This window comes from Rhinichthys klamathensis, unplaced genomic scaffold, assembly GCF_029890125.1.
Source record: "Rhinichthys klamathensis goyatoka isolate OS25496 unplaced genomic scaffold, OSU_Roscu_1.1 h1tg000513l_1, whole genome shotgun sequence".
In the NCBI taxonomy this organism is placed as follows: Eukaryota; Metazoa; Chordata; class Actinopteri; order Cypriniformes; family Leuciscidae; genus Rhinichthys; species Rhinichthys klamathensis.
The window spans coordinates 390468-411588 of record NW_026606993.1 but is presented as its reverse complement, the minus strand read 5'-3'; the positions used below and the strand labels follow the sequence as shown (position 1 = coordinate 411588).

At 36.5% G+C, this 21121-nt stretch overlaps 1 protein-coding gene across 2 annotated transcripts in view; it reads left to right on the top strand.

Moving 5' to 3' along the window:
• The first annotated feature begins 1714 nt into the window (after positions 1-1714).
• lad1 (ladinin) overlaps positions 1715-21121 on the top strand; it is a 71439-nt gene continuing 52032 nt past the window's right edge. Inside the window, exons 1-14 of one of the 2 annotated variants that reach the window (XM_056238251.1) lie at positions 1715-1880; positions 2907-3032; positions 3698-3989; positions 10512-10591; positions 10760-10928; positions 12024-12110; positions 12423-12466; positions 13997-14039; positions 14172-14215; positions 14309-14375; positions 14831-14959; positions 15058-15150; positions 19760-19858; positions 19969-20718. In XM_056238251.1, coding sequence (XP_056094226.1) covers positions 1843-1880; positions 2907-3032; positions 3698-3989; positions 10512-10591; positions 10760-10928; positions 12024-12110; positions 12423-12466; positions 13997-14039; positions 14172-14215; positions 14309-14375; positions 14831-14959; positions 15058-15150; positions 19760-19831 — 1284 coding nt within the window. In that variant the 5' untranslated portion in view covers positions 1715-1842 and the 3' untranslated portion in view covers positions 19832-19858; positions 19969-20718. Of the gene's footprint in view, positions 1881-2906; positions 3033-3697; positions 3990-10511; positions 10592-10759; positions 10929-12023; positions 12111-12422; positions 12467-13996; positions 14040-14171; positions 14216-14308; positions 14376-14830; positions 14960-15057; positions 15151-19759; positions 19859-19968; positions 20719-21121 lie in introns of those variants that run through there. The other variant, XM_056238252.1, reaches the window with a different exon arrangement.

Below are 21121 nucleotides of genomic sequence, written 5' to 3'. Positions count from 1 at the left end.
GATGTGTTTCTTTGTTTAGTCTAATTTAATGCAAATGTTTAAATTGCTATTGAATGGGCCACAGGTTCATGCCGAGATAAGGAGGCTGTGCAGGAAGTGAAGCGTTAACTGTGGAGACAGTCATCTGAAGACAGTGGACTCCAACCCTTATTTGCATAGTGGATATCGCTGTCTCTTCCCTGTGTTAGCATTGGGTGGGGTGTTCAGGCCACTAGTGCTTGATGTAGTTATTTAACGTTTAACTGTTAAAGTTCATTGTGACGTTCCTTAAGGGGAATGTTGTTGTTTTTTCTCTGCTCTCATGAGTGAATATAGAGGCAATTGTAAGTGAAACAATATAGCGGAGACATGTCATCGGATTTGTCATTCCAGTGAAGTTGCCTATTATTTCCTTTATGACCAAACCCTTTTTATACTGGATAGTCTACTCTGGCTTTCATATTGCCCTGGTCAAAGTACAGCAGATCTACTTGTCTCTTGTAGGTGTGGCACAGGGAATAAAGCAAACCCCTCCAGCCCTCGAGTATCAATGCTTTCTGCACTGCGGAGTAAATTCCGCTGTGAATAACTGACATGAAATTTCTTAAACGCTTGACTTCACTTAAAATGCTGTATTCTTCAGTGCATTGAATCTTGTGAGATGTTTCAAAATGTAGGCTAACATCCTTTTGAAAACATTTCACCGCATCTACACTGCTAGCCTGATGCAATGCAACAGAACTGGATTGCTTCAATACTGAGTCAACACAGCATTAAAGAAATAAAGTGTTCCCATTATAAGCAATCATGAAGTAGGCTAGACGTCTGTGAGTGATGCCATTGATGATCATAATAACAGAATATTATTGTGTTGTTGAGTCACTCACTTTCAATGACAGACTTAGTATAATTCCATATGACAACATCGCCGTGATATCCGAGTGAAATGGCTTCGAGTACAAGTACAAATGTAGGGCGGGGCTTGATTTTGTTAATGGGGAATTGATTGGATGGTTGTGATTTGCAATTGGTCGATCTCATGTGAGTGACAGGTTGCCCCGCCCTCAGAATATGAGGGCACATTATTATTTTTATTATTAATGTTTATTATATTCTTTTATTAGGCTTTTATTAAAATAATAATAATTATTCATAATAATGATGATGATGATGAAATTGTTCACTGATAAATCATTTATGATAAATACTGCAATATTCCATAAAAAATATGAATGGAAAATTTGGATTTCGCTGTGGCTTTACTTTTACTTAATGTAATGTTATATGGGATGTGTAAAAATATTATTTATTTAGTAAAATAATAATAATTATTATGTGTTTTTTAAATATTCTAAAATATTTAAGGCAAATATGAATAATAGAATATAATATAATATCATATTTAATTATTATTATTTTCTGATATATTTTTTTGTCAATTTATTTTAGCTTTTTGACATTTCACTAAAACAATATTTTGAGGTTTATGTCTTAAGTAACTATATAGTTATAGTTTTTTTTTTTTTTTTTTTTTTTTTTCAATATTGTTGACCATGCAGCGATTTGTTAATGATAAAGGGAGCGTTCTTGCGTCGTGATCGTCGTCGTGTAGATGTTCCTGCATCGTCCACACACGCATAGAACCGCTCACTGACTTAAATATGATACCCGAGCTGATAAAAATACGGAAGTGGTTTAATAATAGTGTATAACAGGGAACATGTATGATGTGAAGGCTCGGCGGGAGGTGATGAAGGTGGTCATGTGACGCGGCTCTCGTGAAGGTGCGGGGTAAAGGTGACACACACACAGACAGAAGAGCGCAGGACTTCACACACCTCTCTCCTACCGACACACAAAATAATGTCCATTAGCAGGAAAAACTGGTCTGCTTTGTCAACGTAAGTAGATTTAAATATATATTAAGCGTTAATTTAGTTTGGTCCGGTTAGTGGTCTTGCGGTTTCTGTCAAGTTGCAGAAGCAGGTGTTCTATGGATGTTTAACTTACAACTATCAGAACTATCACTGTAATGCGATTATTGACTATGTTTTTTTTTTTTCATTTTTAAGAAGAAAAAACAACTAAGTAATGAAAAACCCACCAAAACGTAAGAATTGTAACTTAAACACACCGAGTTTCTTTTTTTTTCTTCAGAAATATAGGCTATTACTGTAGCACCCACGGCAACACTTCCAAAGCAATATACATTTACAATCATCTTGATATGTAGCAAGTCATGTGCATGTTGGATGTCGACAACTTTATGACTAAAATAAAAACTGAAAGTAATTAGTCTAGACTGGACATGCACTTGAATTTGTGATGATGCAGGTTGTGATTATTTTGACAGCTATAGTGTAATGCATTCACATGCTTTCAGACTCAAGGCATAGAGTATCCTTGAACCAAAACAGAGCTTGAAAAACCTGTTATTACACAATGAAACACTGTTTTCAAACTGAAATACAATAGTCCACCTCTGGGATATATCATCGTGACCTTTGATCGTAATGCATCCTCTCATACTTTCAAAAAGACTGACGGGATGGATTTCAGTCGTCAGTTACTCAGAATGTCATTCCCATTCCGTTCAGTTTGCCTGAATAGAGTTTTAGATAAGTTTTTTTTTAAAGGTTTTTCCTTTTTAATAAAAATCTATCTATCTATCTATCTATCTATCTATCTATCTATCTATCTATCTATCTATCTATCTATCTATCTATCTATCTATCTATCTATCTATCTATCATCTGTCGTCTGTCTGTCTGTCTGTCTGTCATCAGCATCAATAGTCACAGAAAAGTGGAATGAAAAATCATGTATGTTTTAATATGTAGGGAAAGTCTGAATGGCTAGTGCTGGAATATTATGATTCTATGTTTAATATTAATGCATTATAAATGTGTGCTGTGTTTGATCTTCAGGCTGGCTCGACAGTGGACTGTGGAGGATGACGAAGAGGTGGAGAGAGAGAAGAGGAGGAAGACCAGGGAGTCTACAACAGACACGGATGAAAGTCCCACTGAAGAGACCAAACCACAAACCAGTAGGTGCGGGAACAATGCAAGGACCGAAAACAAAACTTTAGGCAACTTTCATTTACAGTCTGTTTATGCGTTCTACTGTATGTCCACTTCAACTTGCTTAAGAACTGTAATCAGCTTTAAACTGATAAGACTCTGATATACAGTATATCAAACTTAATGCAAATTTTATGTTAAATATTTGCATGAAGCAATTGACCTTACAAAACAATGAGCGCTACAGAAAACTTTAGATAACGGTTTATGGTATCATAAATGTGAACATGAATAGGATCTAGATGTAATGTTGTAATTTGGTATCATAATACCATACATGAACACTGTCCATGCTTATGCAGAAAAGCAGTTTGCCCAAAATAAGAGCCTTGTCTGAGAAACAAATCTCATGTACCAGAATGTCTCCCAGTGGCTTAAAAGAGAGTGATGAATCTATCAAAGTACAAAGACAAATTCGGACCCTCGAACAAGAAGGCTTGTATGGGAAAAAAATCATGTAAATTTAATAATGATGTGTCTAAAAAAGTCTGTATCCCCTTGTGAAAAATAGTGCGCTTAATAGTGTTGAATGTCTTAACCCCTTAATATCTAAAATCTAAACTATATTAAAGTACGAATGCATGGAAATAATTGTGAAAAGCCAATATAAACACACACTTACGTAATGTTTCCAGTGTTAGCGGGCCTGCTGATGATGGCGACTCCGGTGGCGGTGTGGCCCAGCTGCAGATGGACTTTGTGGAGATGTTGCGAGTCCGTGATGAACGGCGGAGGATGAGGCACGTTGAGACGCTGAGGAAGAATAAGGAGGAAGAGGAGGGGGGCAGCCTGGACGCGGAGCCCCATGTGGAGCTGCTGGGGGAAACGGAGGACGAGGAACTCCACAAGAACATCCAGCATCTCGTGGAGACCTTCATGTCACCAGAACCTCCCACCAACTCCAGAGACGCAGAGACACAGGAGAAGGTAGGGAACAAGGGATTCTCAACCTTTTTGATTCTAAGGTCCCCCAATTGTCCACAACAATATTCGAAAGCCAGACACTGAATTCCTGATGTTTTAAGAGCTGGATGTTCTTCAAGGTTCCCAGTCTTTTAAACCAATTAATTTACATGACCTTTCCACTTGATCATGATTTACTGGTTATTCTTTTTTTTTTTTTTTTTATGTAAAATCAAAAACAGGCACACTGCTATTTCAGCTCCCAAAGAAGTTCAACAAATCGCAATGTTTCAACCACAAGTGGTCTTCGTCAGGCAAAGGAAAAACCAAACATCAACAACCTTTATATCAATGTCAAATATAAATGATTCAACTTATGGAACTTCTTTGTTAATTGTTAATTGTAACAAAGAATTAGCTTCCTTATTAATAGTTATAACATTTCCAGGTCTAGAATTTACACTTCTGAAGTGAAATCACACTTTTAAAATTAGGCTACCTTATATATCCAGGTTTTCCATGATTATGAGAACCCTGCTTTTAGCCATTAAGTTGCTAGCCATTGTCAGCATTTTTGATCAAAACCTTCATGGCCCCCAGAATATTTTGTTGTATGAATATCTGAACATACAATATATCCAGACAGCAACATAGTGTCGGCCCACATCTGGTACACGTGGATTCCACACGTGCCGGATGTGGGCCGGATCTGGGCCGACACTATGTTGCTGTCTGGGATCAAAAGAAAGAACAGAAAAAATTCTTTAAAAAATTATTATAACTTCATGGATTCTTTTTAATCAACACATTTGAATACGAGTAAGTTTCATTAAAAAAAAGCAACATTTTGAACAAAAAGCTGAGAAAATCACGTTTAGTCAAACATTCCTTCCGGAACGATGATCGCAACATAATTGATCGAGTCCATCAACACCCCCCAAAGCTTCACAGTCATAAACCTCCTCCTCTGGCGACATTTCATCCAGTAAAGTTAGGCGTTTTTGATTTAAATGCTGTTTAATGATCACGCTAGCTTACATGTGCATTACAGCGTTAGCAATGCTGCCGTTTTCGTTTCTGCTTTTTCTTCTTCGCTTGTTTTTGGATCCAGAGATTCTGTACTTTTTCAGAAGATGCGCAATAGCGCCCCCTAGCATATAACAGTGAAAACATGAGGATGAGTAAAGGATGACAGAATTTTCCCAGGATATATCCTTTTACATCAGACTCTACTGTACTCAATGGCCAGTGCCATAGAGCATTTGAAATCCATCACTATTACTACTGGGCTTGGCACGGTTTGGTGTTTGTTGGTCGAACAAATACTTTGCCATTAGCAGCCAGCAATTATGAATAACTTCTTTAAAATAAACAACTAAAATCTTTGAATGATCTTAGCAAAGGCTTGCAACCTGAACTGGGATCTTGTTTTTTGACTGGGTTATGCAGTTCTCATATGGGATTAATATCCTGCCATGATTCAAAACTGAAAATAAAGTTCTGAAAGGTTGAAAGTAAGTGTTCGAAAACTCAAAATCTTACAAAAAAAAGTTTTGCAAGATCGAAAAATAAGATTTGCAAGCTTGCAAAATGTAAAAAAAAATTAAAAATATCTCTGCAAACATTATGTTGTTTTTGAGATTTCCTTCTTCAGAACTGCAACATTTTTTTTACGATGTTGCGCAAACAATTTTTCAGAGTTTCAAATTTGTCATTGTTCTCCCACTGTATTAGTTTGTTTTCCAGGTTTGAAACCTTGTAAATGGTGATCTGAAAACTGGTGTGCAAATGTGTAAAAAAAGTTTTGAAACACTGAAAACAGACTTTTGGAGGCTTGCAAAGTGGAAAAAAAAATTAAATCTCTGCAAACATAATTTTGTTTTTGAGTTTTCCTTCTTCGGAAGTGCAACACTCTTTTTTACGGTGTTGTGCAATCATTTTTTCAGAGTTTCGAATTTGTCACTGTTCTCCCAGTGTATAGTTTGTTTTCCAGATTTGAAACCTTGTAAATGGTGATCTGAAAACTGGTGTGCGAATAGGTGAAAAAAAGTTTTGAAACTCTGAAAACTGAGGTTCGAAAGGGCGAAACTTATTACATTACATTACATGTGCACTCCTATTGCAGACTATTTTTTCAGAGCTGAGTTTACAACACCCACTTTGCGGAGATACGCCCGCACAGTTGCAAGCTTGCGACTCACGTGATTTGTGGCAGCGTTGTCACGCAGTTCTGCTCTGAAACTCTGAAACTCAGACTGAGCGAAAATGAAGCTTCGCAACCTCGCAACTTAAAAAAAAAAGCCTGGAGGGAGGGCCTTCTGCTCTTGGCCAATGCTTTGCTGTCTGCTGACGTACAGTCCAATCACAAGTCGTATTTACTGGAAAGGTGGGATTGACCGACTGCTCCGCCAATGACGAAAGCGTATGGGATGAATATAGTCAGTCAGTCATATTTATTTATAGAGCACATTTAAAAAACAACAGTTGTTGGCCAAAGTGCTGTATCAAAATATAGTATCAAAATGATTAACACATGCAAGCACAATTATCAATGAACTCTATTAATGTTGCAGAAATGTTTTACTATCCACAACCAAAGGCCTTTCAACAGGGGCGGCGCCAGATAATTTTTAACGCAGGTGCTGAGTGGGTGCTAGATCATTGACAGGGGGAGCTGCGCAATTATATATATATATATATATATATATATATATATATATATACATACATACACACACAATATTATTTAAATGAGCAAAATTTATGATGAGATGAGCTCCAGTTCACGTGCAATGCAATCGCGCCCGCGCCTCCATGATTATATTGTCTGCCATTTGCTTCTTATTTAATATATATCCAGGCAATTGGTTGATGAAAAATTGATTAAAAATTAAGATACAATTTATACAAAACGAAATTCACTTTAAAGAAAGGCTTTCTACAAAACAAAACTTAATTTAGTGGTCAAAATCATGTCTGACCCATCATATCTTCCGATATATTGCGCATCTTACCAGAGACTATTTTACTCATGCTGTTCAATTTTCATAATCAGCATAGATGCAAAAAAATAACATTATAATATTTTAACAAAAATGAAACTAAATGCGCTTATTTAATGGCTACAACACATGTAGTGGGCCTATAGGCCTACAGACTCTCTAAATATTGACAATAACATTAACAATGCTGCAAGTGCAGTTTGTTAATAGTAAATGTTAACTAATCTATAAGAGTTATCGATTTTTTATACACCGATTCAGAGGTCTCGTGAGTTCAGTGTTGGACAGGTCAGTTGTTTTAACTATTCATTAAAGTCAATGGTTAAAATGAGTCATTCGTTTGCGTATGGGACGTGTCATTAGTGGACGTCTAGCCACGGCACGCTTGTGTGATTATCTCGGCAGTTTAGGACATCGCACAAGATTTGCAATTTGTACAAATAGAGACATTTTTGTGAATACAAATGTTTTCTTTTGTATTAGTGTATCATAATTTCATTTGCGCATGCAACCAAGAAGACGTGCATGTGTGGATCAGGTGACGCGCGTGAATTCATTGACGTCTTTTCTGAGTCAATCTCATTTGATTCATTTGGATTTTGAGACTTTCTTTTCCTGGTTTTTAAGCATTTTACAACCCACACACAAACAACTACAAATGAATAGGCCTGGTGCTAGTTATTAATGTGGGCACAACTAGGCCTACACATTTACAACTACACATTTGACAAATTCATAAATGTGCGTCATTTAAACTAATACAATACAACTTGTGTGTGCAAAATCCAGAATCACATGAATGTGCAGCATTTTGTACAACTAGAGCCATAGTTGTTAATACAAAACCTCGATTTTGTATTAATGTAGCTCAGAATTTGCGCATGCAACAAGGAAGATGTTGATCAGGTTGCACGCGTGCATTCATTGACTCGTTTCTAGAATGCATGAATATATTATATTCATCCCATACGCTTTCGTCATTGGCGGAGCAGTCGGTCAATCCCACCTTTCCAGTAAATACGACTTGTGATTGGACTGTACGTCAGCAGACAGCAAAGCATTGGCCAAGAGCAGAAGGCCCTCCCTCCAGGCTTTTTTTTTTTAAGTTGCGAGGTTGCGAAGCTTCATTTTCGCTCAGTCTGAGTTTCAGAGTTTCAGAGCAGAGCTGCGTGACAACGCTGCCACAAATCACGTGAGTCGCAAGCTTGCAACTGTGCGGGCGTATCTCCGCAAAGTGGGTGTTGTAAACTCAGCTCTGAAAAAATAGTCTGCAATAGGATTGCACATGTAATGTAATGTAATAAGTTTCGCCCTTTCGAACCTCAGTTTTCAGAGTTTCAAAACTTTTTTTCACCTATTCGCACACCAGTTTTCAGATCACCATTTACAAGGTTTCAAATCTGGAAAACAAACTATAAACTGGGAGAACAGTGACAAATTCGAAACTCTGAAAAAATGATTGCACAACACCGTAAAAAAGAGTGTTGCACTTCCGAAGAAGGAAAACTCAAAAACAAAATTATGTTTGCAGAGATTTATTTATTTTTTACCACTTTGCAAGCCTCCAAAAGTCTGTTTTCAGAGTTTCAAAACTTTTTTTTACACATTCGCACACCAGTTTTCAGATCACCATTTACAAGGTTTCAAACCTGGAAAACAAACTAATACAGTGGGAGAACACTGACAAATTTAAAACTCTGAAAAATTGTTTGCGCAACATCGTAAAAAAAATGTTGCAGTTCTGAAGAAGGAAATCTCAAAAACAACAATGTTTGCAGAGATATTTTTAATTTTTTTACATTTTGCAAGCTTGCAAATCTTATTTTTCGATCTTGCAAAACTTTTTTTTGTAAGATTTTGAGTTTTCAAACACTTACCTTCAACCTTTCAGAACTTTATTTTCAGTTTTGAATCATGGCAGGATATTAATCCCATATTCTCACAGCAGGGGGATATTAATGTTGCAAATGACATTGTAGCATTACCCATTAGGTTCTATATATAGTAGGCCAGTGGCAATGAAATAGTCATGTTGTATCGAGCTGATGGAAGTCAACGAGACATCAGCGTTTCGCAGAAAAGTTCAAATGAGCTTGTTTAGCAATGGATTGATAATAAAATCCCCGTCTCTCCGCTATCCACTCCGGGTCTGTAAGTTGTCACTTCCACACAGTGTACATCTGACAGGTTTCATCATGTGGCTAGAGGTCAGAGGTCACCTGCTTGCTTCGAAGCCGTCTCCTGTTATACCACCTGTGGAGTGTGTACTTAATCATCTACAGGATTAACAGAAAGAGCTGCGGGAGGCCCAGTTCCCCTTACACACACCTACAGGACCAAGACATGAGAGAACATGAAGTCATTTGACCCACTTCTGAAGTGTGCTGTGAGAGATTTCAAAACAACGATGAAGTCTCAGCCAACAACATGTTTTAATATGCACAGTAAAGCTCAAGGTCTATTGAAGTTTCAGTAGCACTTTATTTTACAGTCCCGTTTCGCATGTACATACTATATACTTATTGTAGAAAAAACCAGTAAAAACTGGTTAATAACTAGTTACTAACTCTGAAACTACCCTAAACCTGACCATAACCCATGTAGTTACCTTATATTACCCAGTACCTTCTACTGACGTTTTAATTAAAATATGCTCCTTTTAATGAGTCTTTCACTGTGAATTATGAATCCTAGCTTAAATTATCTTCTTATGGTAGTACGGAGCAATGTTAACCGCATCTTCCCAAAACAGCCATTTCAACCACTAGTTGTAAAGATTTCAGTGATCTCAATACAAATGTGCTTGAATGTGAAACTAAGAGATATTCTCAGAAATTGGTTGTCAATTCACTTCACATTTTAAATTTAAAGTTGGCGGTAAATCCAAAAGCATATGTCACAGTACACAGATAGATCAACATTGATAATGTGTTACACAAGATTTTTATTTCATATGCTGTTCTTTTGATCTTTTTATTCATCAAAGATTCCTGTACAAAAGTTTCACGGTTTACACAAAAACATGAAGCAGCACAACTGTTTTCAACATTGATATTAATAAAGAAATGTTTCTTGAGCATCGAATCATAATATCAGAATGATTTCTGAAGGATCATGTGGCACTGAAGACTGGAGTAATGATGCTGACAATTCAGCTTTGAATATATTACAATACCAAAATAGTCATTTTAAATTGTAACGTTATTTCACAATATTACTGTTTTTACTGTATTTTTGATCAAGTAAATGCAGCCTTGATGAGCATAAAACGTTTCTTTGAGAAACATAAAAAAATCCTACAGACCCAAACATTTGAACGGTAGTGTATTTATCAGAATATTTACTGTAAAAGTGATTCATATATCAAAGAATCTTGTGATGTTTGTTTTATCCAACCAACAAACTGTACAATTGTACAAACGAAACTTATACTTAATCTCATAATTTTGACATTGATCCAATGATACATCTGGCAACAGTGCAAAAATAGCTTCCTGTTAACAGCCAAACGATAAGACATTCTGGCATTTTTGTCTTTTTGCAGCGAGAAAATGGAGACACGAACCAAGACTCAGCATCAAAAAACTCCCAAGCTCCCTCGAAAGCATCCCGAAAGTTCGTGAGGTACTTACATTTCTGTTATGTTATACATATTTGAATTAGAGTGAGATGTTGGTTGGACTCGCTGTCATGTAAACCCAGCTCTTTTATCACATTAATGTTTGTAGTGGTGCTGATTGCCATAATGAAAGCCCTGCTCAAATTGATCCTTCTGTTGTTCTCTTTGATCAGCTCTCTCTCCATCTCCTTTGATAAGAGTCCCTCGTCACCCTCAGCAACCAGCAGACTGGTTTCTCCTCTGAGCCCCAAGTCTCCGCCCCCTCAGTCTGCAGGGGTGGGGCCACCACACAGCCCCGCCCACTCAGGGTCTGTGAGCCCCACATCAGACGGAGACACAGCGGTGAGACAGACACAGACTCGAAGGAAAAGAGAGCACAGCTGTTTTGTTTGGTATCGTTTCCCTGCAAAAAGCACTGTGATGATACCATGGTACAATGATAGTCATACCATGATACCAATGGCCTTTATATGGAACTTGGAAAGAATAGCATAGTATTACCATGGTACATCTGAAGTAGAGTGATATTAATGATATTAGGGCTCCCTCTAGAGGAACGCTGACGCCATGACATTTACTGTAATGGTTGTAATGCACCTGTGGCCAACAGAAGCAGGAGATTTTCACAGATATGATAAATGATCAAGAGGATCAACGAGAAAACACTAATTCTTGTGATAAATAAGTGCACTTTGTTGTAAAAAAAAAAGTGCACATTCGCCTATAAATCAATACATTTATCTTAAATTTATGTATTTTTAAAAACTGCACTTGCAGAAAATATAATATTAATGACATAAAAGGCCATTTGAATGCATTTAAAGAGAATTTACTCAAGTTAAATGTTTTACTTCATAGTACATTTTTAAATCATTGTTTTAATATTTTTGTCATGCTTTAAAAATGTCATTATTTTGATGTGTTGGCTAATTAATTATTGATTTATAATTTAATTATAGTGTGTTATTCAATATTACATTGAAATTAAATATATTTTAAATGTACTAAATTGCAACTTTATTACAAATGTGTAATTACAAATATATTTAAACATAGCATTAGTGTATATTTTAGAAGAACAATAGAACGCAATATAAGTCATTATGAAATTACATATAAAGTGGGTTGAAAAAGTGGTCTAATTGCATTTAATATTAATTTATATATAATATTTGTATTTATTTAATTGTAATAACATGTAATTAAGTGTCTGTAAACATCACATTCATAAGTATATTCTTTTTAACGTGTATTATTTCTGTAATAAGAACACAAGACTTCTGTTATTTACAGGGTTTACAACCACATTCAACTGAATTAACTTGCAGAATTATTTAGGCCAATTCTATAGATTATTTATCATTTATTTATTGATGATATTTGTGTAAAACATTATGCATTCTCTTACTGGCTCATTTTGTTTGCATGTATGCACAGAGACATGAAAATGGGTCACCGAGCAATTTCGAACCGGCTGCGAAACCTGCGTTCACACGGCAGAGCTCCAGAACGGTGTCCTTCAGGGTAAAGCTCTCATTTTACTATAGAAATACATCCCAGATGATTAAGCATGAGAGTAAATATATTTCACACGGTGTCAACATTTGCATTGCATATGGACAGGATAGCAAGCCTGTCAAATTTTCTTGTGTCAATAATAAACTTCAAGTGCTACGTCACGTACTTCATAAATACAGCGAGGACATTCATACACCTGCTTTTCATTATTTATGCCATGTGCTGTGAGGGAGGACTCATTTGTTAAATATTTGACTAACTGAACACAGAGCAGATAAGACAGTATTGCTTGTGCCTCACTGTCATAATCTGTTTCAGATGATGAAGAAGAAGGAGGAAGAAAACATGCCGTTACAGAGAAGGTACTGATCAACACACACACACACACACACACTGAGAGATTGATTGAAATGCGCATTTAACTTTAACTTAATTTATGTATTTCCCTTGCACTTGTAGTGTATCTCAAATTTTAACGGTAAATTTGAAAAACAAAACTGTACTTGCATATAATATATTGTAATATTAATGAAATAAAAGGCCACTTGACTGTTAAGTCACTTAAGTACACTTTTAAAACGTGCACTTTGTAATAATGTCAAATTAAAAATTTTACTTTAAAGTACATATAAATCACTGTTTTAATATTCTTTTGCCGTGCTTTAAAGAAGTACACTTATTTTGATGTGTTGACTTACATACTAAAGCACATGTACTTGATTATAATTTTAACTGTAGTCTGTTATTTGCTATTACATTTAAAGTTAATATATTTTAAATGTACTAAACTGCAACTTCAGCATTACAATTGTGTTAAGTGTTTTTCTATGCATGACATACGTTTCTTTGTTAATGTTGGCTAATAAAAATACAGCTGTTCATTGTTTGTATATGTTAGTTCACAGTGCATTGACTAATGCTAACAAATACAACCTTTGATTTTAATAATGTATTAGCAAATGTTGAAATTAATATTAACTAAGATTAATAACTGCTGTAGGGATTTAACTAATGTTAACTAATGAACCGTATTTTAAAGTGTTCTCCATACAATTAAGTGTCCAAAAACGTTACATTTAATTTGCGTTTAATTAATATATTATTTTTTAAAGTATATTATTTCCATAATAAGTAATCTTTTTAAAAGTTTGCTTAAATTTTCTTCTTTTTCACAAGGGTGTAGCTACATTTTTTAAGACACTAACTAGAATACAAATTTGCATTCTACAAATTGAGTGTGAACTGAATGCAATGTTTTCTGACACTTAATTGCAAAAGGGAAAGGTATTAATGTACAGTGCATGTCAAAAGTTTGGAAACATAATATTTTATGGTGTTTGAGTGAAACATGCATGTTCCTATGTTTATACGCATGGTAATTTAACGGTATGAAGATTTACTTTAACCAAAAACATATATAAATGTACAGATGTTGGCACAAACTGTCACCTCAGGCAGTGACGGTAGGTTTTGGATGAAGTTATGTCACGTTCCACTTCACAAGTTTCTGTGTGTACTTGGAGAACATGCTAACTCATGATATACATGTACAGACTGTGATTAAATGTGATTGAATTCATGCATTAAAAACAATGACTAAATGCAATTATCTAAACTTTAGAGGGCTTTACCTGCTTATTTAAAAAAAAAAAAAATAGATAGTTGTGCCCACTAAAACAGTAACAATACATCTTAATTCTGCTTTTTATGTACTAGTAATGACCTTCAGAAAATATTACTTTCTGAATACGGTAGCTTTTTAAAATAAATTCTATATGTTAACATCAGTTCATGTAAGTATTTTAGTAAGTATTTGAAGCTTCTACAGTCATGAGTGACACAAATCTGTACTGACTTCCCTTCTTTTCTTTTCCCTTCAATCTGATCCACAGTGCCAGTGTGCGGATAGCAGCAAAGACCATTGAGTCCAACAAGGTAAAGCTATCAAAGACACATTTACTGTAAAGCTACAGTATATAGTCACACACACACACACACCCCTTCAGTCCAGACTCAATCTTATATTGATGACCTCAAAAGCTTATTCTGGATGTTTCTGGCCCACAGAGCTCCAACCGAGAGGAGGAACCGCAGACCCCATTTCAGAGGAAGTGAGTGCGTCTGTATTCCTGCATTTAGTCTCTTTTGTAGTTGCAGTAAAAAAGGGTGTGATGAATGAAATGCCGTCTGTTCTGTTTCAAAAGCTCCCGACAAAGATTATCATCTCGCACCATTCAGGAGAAAATGGAACGACTGGCTCAAGCCTCACAGGTCTGAAATGACAAAAAGTTGGCACTTTTCCACACTTTGTAAATGTTTTTGCTGTTGTGAGAACTATTAGATATTTTTGATTAACTGAAAATTAACTTAGCTTGAAAAGTTGCTATTTTAAACACATCAAATGTCTTAAAATAGTTTTTATTTGATAGATTTTGTCTATTTAATGTGAATATTTATTTCTAAAAATCACAGGGTTTTTAACTGTATCTATGCATGTCTCAAATGTTGCTAATATGGTTGCAATTAATAAATAAATGGAGAAAAAAGAGCAAATAAAACATTAAGTTGGAATCAAATTTATAATGAAATGCTAAGCAGCTCATTTCATTGACCAGTTGCTGAAAGAGTTTCAGGCCTTTTTTTGTGAACAGTGCCAGATATCGATGAATGGAGACAAAGAAATCAAGCTTAAGGAATGGATTTTGTTTGCTCTTTCCAACTTTCAGAAATGGGAAATATCCAAATCACCAACAGTTCCTAAGACTGTGGGATTAGTGGATGAGGTGTCAAGGAAGAGGGAGCTGTTTGAGAAAGAACAGGAGGGATCAGAGAAAAGCCATGTTTTCTCCAAACAGGTGATGACCATTTCACTGTCAGGAAAAAACACTAACATATTTAAGCTCATCTTAACTGATCATTCAGTCGTTTGTTAATATCATTTACTTTGTTTCAGGAATTTCGCAATTTTTCTTCAGGAATCTCTGATCGAATTAATCGCTGGGTTCAGAAGAAAACATTCACTGTGTCATCGTCTCATAGTCCTTCGGTAAGTGCTGCATTATGTAGGAGAAATGAGCTTCAACTTTGTTTAAGCAGAAGAGCATCACTTATTTTTTATATACACCATTCAAAAGTTTGGGGTCAGTAAGATTAACTCTCTTATGCTCATCGAACCTGCATTTATTGGATCAAAAATACAGTAAATTTGTGAAATATTATTACAATTTAAAATAACCGTTTTCTATTTGAATATATTTTAAAATGTCATTTATTCCTTTGATCAAAGCTGAATTTTCAGCATCATTACTCCAGTCTTCAGTGTCACATGATCCTTCATAAATCACTCTAATATGAGGATCTGATGGTCAATAAATGGTCAATAAAATTGTATTATTATCAATGTTGAAAACAGTTGTGCTGTTTTATATACAGTCATACCTGTTCAACTGCTTGTTAATGCAAATGTCTAATCAGCCAATCACATAACAGCATCTGAACTGCATTTAGGCATGTAGACATGGTCAAGACGATCTGCTGAAGTTCAAACTGAGCATCAGAATGAGGAAGAAAGGGGATTTAAGTGACTTTGAATGTGGCCTGGTTGTTTATGCCAGACGGGCTGGTCTGAGTATTTCAGAAACTGTTGATCTACTGGGATTTTCACACACCACCATCTCTAGGGTTTACAGAGAATAGTTTGAAAAGAGAAAATATCCAGTGAGCAGATCTGTGGGTGAAATGCCTTGTTGATGCCAGAGTGACCGGACTGGTTCAGCTGATAGAAAGACAACAGTAACTCAAATAAACACTCGATACATCCGAGGTCTGCAGAAGAGCATCTCTGAACACGTCAAACCCTGAAGCAGAAGAGCTACAGCAGCAGAACACACACCGGTGACACTCCTGTCAGATGAGAACAGCAAACTGAGGATACAATTCACACAGAATCACCAAAATCAGACAATAGAAGATTAGAAAAATATTTCCTGGTCTGATGAGTCTCGAGTTCTGCTGTGATATTCAGGTGGTCAGGTCAGAGATTCATCCTGCCTTGTATCAGCGGTTCAGGCTTCTGCTGCTGGTGTAATGGTGTGTGGGATATTTTCTTGGCACACTCAGTAGCAACTGAACAACGTTTTCCCCGCCATTGATGGGAATTTACGGGTTTCTGTGTTTTCACTGTTATACGGTAGGGGGCGCTATTACACATCTTCTGAAAGAGTTCAGAATCTCCTGCTCAAAACACATGCGAAGAAGATGCAGAAACAAACGATAGCATATGAGAGCAGATACATATGTAAAATAACACGATCATCAACATTAAACAACATATAAATCAAAACCACTGAATGAAATGTCGACCCAGGACGAGCTACAGGACTGTGAAGCTTTCGTTTGATATATTGATTGAGCAGATATTCACTCAACAAAATATTCTGGAGGCCATGACATTTTTGTGAAAATGGTCAAAAACGCTGGCGGTGGCTGGCAACTTTTTTCAAAAACGCTGGCGGGGAAAGAGTTAAACACAACAGCCGTCCTGAATATTGTTGCTGATCATGGGAAATATCAACGCTATCTCACGACCAATTCGTACGAGTTATTAAAAGGTGGCTAATTCGTACTAATTCATATGACCTCACTCGTACGAATTTTGTACGATTTGTCTAAACCCACGTGATCAGGGGTCAGGGGTAGGTCATTCGTACGAATTCATACGAATTTGGTAACTCGTAAAATATGTAAGAATTAGCAAAAATCGTACGAATTTGTACGGGTGAGGTCGTATGAATTAGTACGAATTAGCCACCTCGTAAAATTCGTACGAATTGCCGTGAGATCGGGCTGGAAATATCCCTTTATGACTACCTTGTATCATCTTCTGATGGATACTTCCAGCAGGATAACACACACGTCACAAAGCTCAAATCATCTCAAAATGGTTTCTTGAACATGATAGTGAGTTTACTAAACTCAAATGATCTCCACAGTCACCAGATCTCAATAGAGCAGCTTTGGGATGTGCTGGAACAGGAGATTCACGTCATGGATGAGCAGCCAACAAATCTGCAGAAACTGCGTGATGCTTTCATGACAACATGGACCAAAATCTCTGAGGAATGTTTCCAGCAACTTGTTGAATCTGTGCCTTGAAGAATTCAGGCAGTTCTGAAGACAAAAGGGTGATCATAAAAAGGTTCACATAAAAAAAAAAAATATATATATATATATATACCAGACTGATCTCATGAAATGGCGTATGTATGACACGCCAATTCGTATTTCCATTTTTGGCGTGCTATCAACACGCATAATCGCTTTTCAGCGTGTTTATCAACGCCTTTGACTTAACGTTATATTACTGTATTATGTATATATGACCTACCCCAACCCCGTCCCTAAACCTACCCGTCACTGGGGTTAATACCATTTATGAGTCTTCTCCTACCATCCTAGGAAAAGAAATATCGCTCCACAGATGTAGATATAGATTTTGCTTCGTTTCGCTCGGACATTTAACGGCGTACACATACACGCGGAATCACTCGGACATTTAATGGCGTAGACATACACGCAAAAGATTTCGGCGTGGACATACACGCGGATAGCTCAAAATGCGTATAGATAACACGCCACTTGAATTGAAAGTGGCGTGTATGTTTACGCAAAGTCATGATGTCATGTTGTATATACACACACACATACTTTTTTTTTTTTTGTGAACCTTTTCTTGATTTATGATTTCCCGTAAGGTTCCTCTTCTAGTTCACTGAACACTGTTCTTCTCCAGTCTTCGGCTTGGTGGCAGTATTACACTTTCACTGAGCCAATTTCGTACACTCAGTTGACCTTGGTAGTCATCACACAAATATGTGTCATGCACCTATGAAATTACAAGTTGGAGACATCATTTATGGCATCGAAACAAGGCCACACATGTCCTCAAACAACCTTTTTCATCATGCCTAAAGATCTACTGCAAGTACAGGTGGAGAACATGCTGCAATTAAAACAGTATTTGCTTTAGTTTTCTCCGCTGTCTTTGTTGCAGTCAACTCGATATTTCACAAAGAAAAGTGCTATAAACAAAAAGCAGCCTGTTTTTAGGAACATTAAGAATTATTGCAATTATTTACTGCAAATCTGCTTGCTCAATAGTCATGAAAATAACAAAAACAAAACACGTAATGGTTCTAAAACAGGTTTAATTTTTTATGTAAAATATAATTTCATATTTCTTTTTATTTTGAGGCGACTCACCCAATCAGATTGCAGACCAAGTCTATGCCGTTGATGGCTTGTTCTGCCACATTGATGTTTCAACTTGGTACTGCTGAAAACTCTGGCCAAACTTGACTTGACTGAATGGGTTATAAGCTTAAAAGATGGATTACTCAACTGGTTTCTCTCATAACTCACCAATTGTCACATTCACGTTAGCTTGGACTCGATCACCCGCCTCCGTCACTCATCCGTTGTCATGGACACTAATCACATTCAGCTGTGCACTTATCAGTCACCATCATTAACACCTGTATGCTCTGTTTCAGTTCAGTGTCCGGTATTGTCTATGTTAAAGGGATAGTTCACTTTGAAATTAATTTTTGGTATGTTTTAGCTTACCTCAAGGGCATTCAAGATGTAGGTGTCTTTGTTTCCGCAGTAGTTTCAATTTTGATATTTTTAGGTCAAACCGTTCTTGTCTGTCAGTCATATAATGCAGGTCTATGGTCACCACCTCAAAGAGCATGCACAGAGAAGTCCAAATTAAACATGATTTAATGACTCGTAAATGTAAGTACACATTGATGGCCTAAGACACGAAACGAGCGGTTTGTGTGAGAAAACGAACAGTATTTATATCGTTTTTACCTCTTGTAACCACAGCCACGTCCAAGTGATCTGAGGGCGCGGGCGGTTCGGTCTATTCCGAAAAGCGCCGGAAGTGATCTCTCGCGCGTGTACGTCACTCATTGTTTACACAGAACAGAGATTGTAGGTAAGACGGCTAATTAAAATGGTACTAATTCGCGCTTATCCGGGATGTTTAAACCGTCGTAAAAGAAAACAATAAAAACTAAATAAAAATAAAACAATTGTACGAGTGACGTACACGCGCGAGAGATCACTTCCGGTGCTTTCCGGAATAGACCGAAGCGCCCGCGCCCTCAGATAACTTGGACGTGGCTGTGGTTACAAGAGGTAAAAACGATATAAATACTGTTCGTTTTCTCACACAAACCGCTCGTTTCATGTCTTAGGCCATCGATGTGTACTTACATTTACGAGTCATTAAATCATGTTTAATTTGGACTTCTCTATGTATGCTCTTTGAGGTGGTGACCATAGACCTGCATTATATGACTGACAGACAAGAACGGTTTGACCTAAAAATATCAAATTTGAAACTACTGCGGAAACAAAGACACCTACATCTTGAATGCCCTTGAGGTAAGCTAAAACATACCAAAAATTAATTTCAAAGTGAACTATCCCTTTAAGTGTGTGTTGCTATCCGTTTGCCTTTCTGTTGGATCTTTAGAGAATAAACCTTTTGAATCGAACCGTACACGTCTTCCTCATCTGTCTGCCAGCAACCACCCATGACACTAATAATATATCCTGATATTTTTGTCACTTTTGTTCTTGCTCAGGATCTGAGACATGTGAACATCTCCATTAAGAAAAGTCTGTTTGAAAGAGAAGAAGAACAGGACCACAAGTGACATTCTCATGGCTGATGGCAAAGCGAGGTGACTGTTTGTCTCCACACAAACATATAGAAGGATAACTATGAACATTTCTAGTCATTTTTTCTGCATTTCAGGTTTCATGAGATTCATTTGATATTGTGTCTCCGCAGATTTTGAAGGAAGCGCGATCGACCCTCTCAGACAGTCAGTACCAAGGATTGTCTATAAACTCCTTTCCTTCTGCTTCTTTACGTTGGTTAATTCCTCAGCACTTTTAAGGCATAGTTCTGATTTACATTTATTTGGGTAAATGCAAGGCTTACATAACATGGTTGTATCATTGAGAATGTGTGTACTGATGGATTGTGCAACGAATACTGTATTACAGTGTCTTTATAGACAGAAATTGTTGAACATCACAAGCTCTATTTCTCCCGTACTGCCTCTGTGTTGGTGCCAGACACTCCACTCCCTCTAACTTGATATATGCGCTGTCGATAAGTAAGTTATCAGGAGAAAGAGGCATAATCTCTGACCCCTGACCTCAGCCATAACTCATAACAGTCCAAGGTACAACTGTAATATCATGAATGTCTGTTTCAATGAACTTTCTAATATGAGCTTGATGATTCATGTTTAATAAAGCTGTAAAATTATATGCCGAAGCTGATCCATGCTGTCGCTGGCGTTGTTTCAACTTGCCGGAGATTTAAATCACAATAGGGAAATGTAATTTAATGACTAAATGGAAAAATGTGTCCTATCAAGCCCTTTGCTAACTGACTTTTAATCCATTCCAACTCAACCAAGCCTATGTTTCCTTTACTATTTACTTTGGGGACTGAACGACCTGTCATGTAATTATCTTTTCTGCCCGGAAGGGTTATCTTGTACATGAATAACATTTTTATACCAGTGGTTATGTCGTCTCATGTTTTAAGTAATAGCATGCTATAAAAATATTTGCAATTCAATGCTTGATAATGCTTAAATGATGCAGGCCAGAGAGAATTTGAGTTTGTGAACATTTTAAATGTATTATATTAGGCCTATATTATTATTAATAATGGTAGCACTTTAGTTTAGGGTTCAATTCTCACTACAAAGTAGTTGTTTATTAACATGCATATTACTAGGATATTGGCTGTTTATTAGTACTTATAAATCCCATATTAATGCCTTATTCTGCATGATCATATTCAACATCCCTTAATCACCCAATACCTAAACTTAACAACTACCTTATTAACTATGAATAAGCAGTAATTAGGAGTTTATTGAGGGAAAAGGCATGGTTAACAGTTAGTCAATAGTGAGAATTGG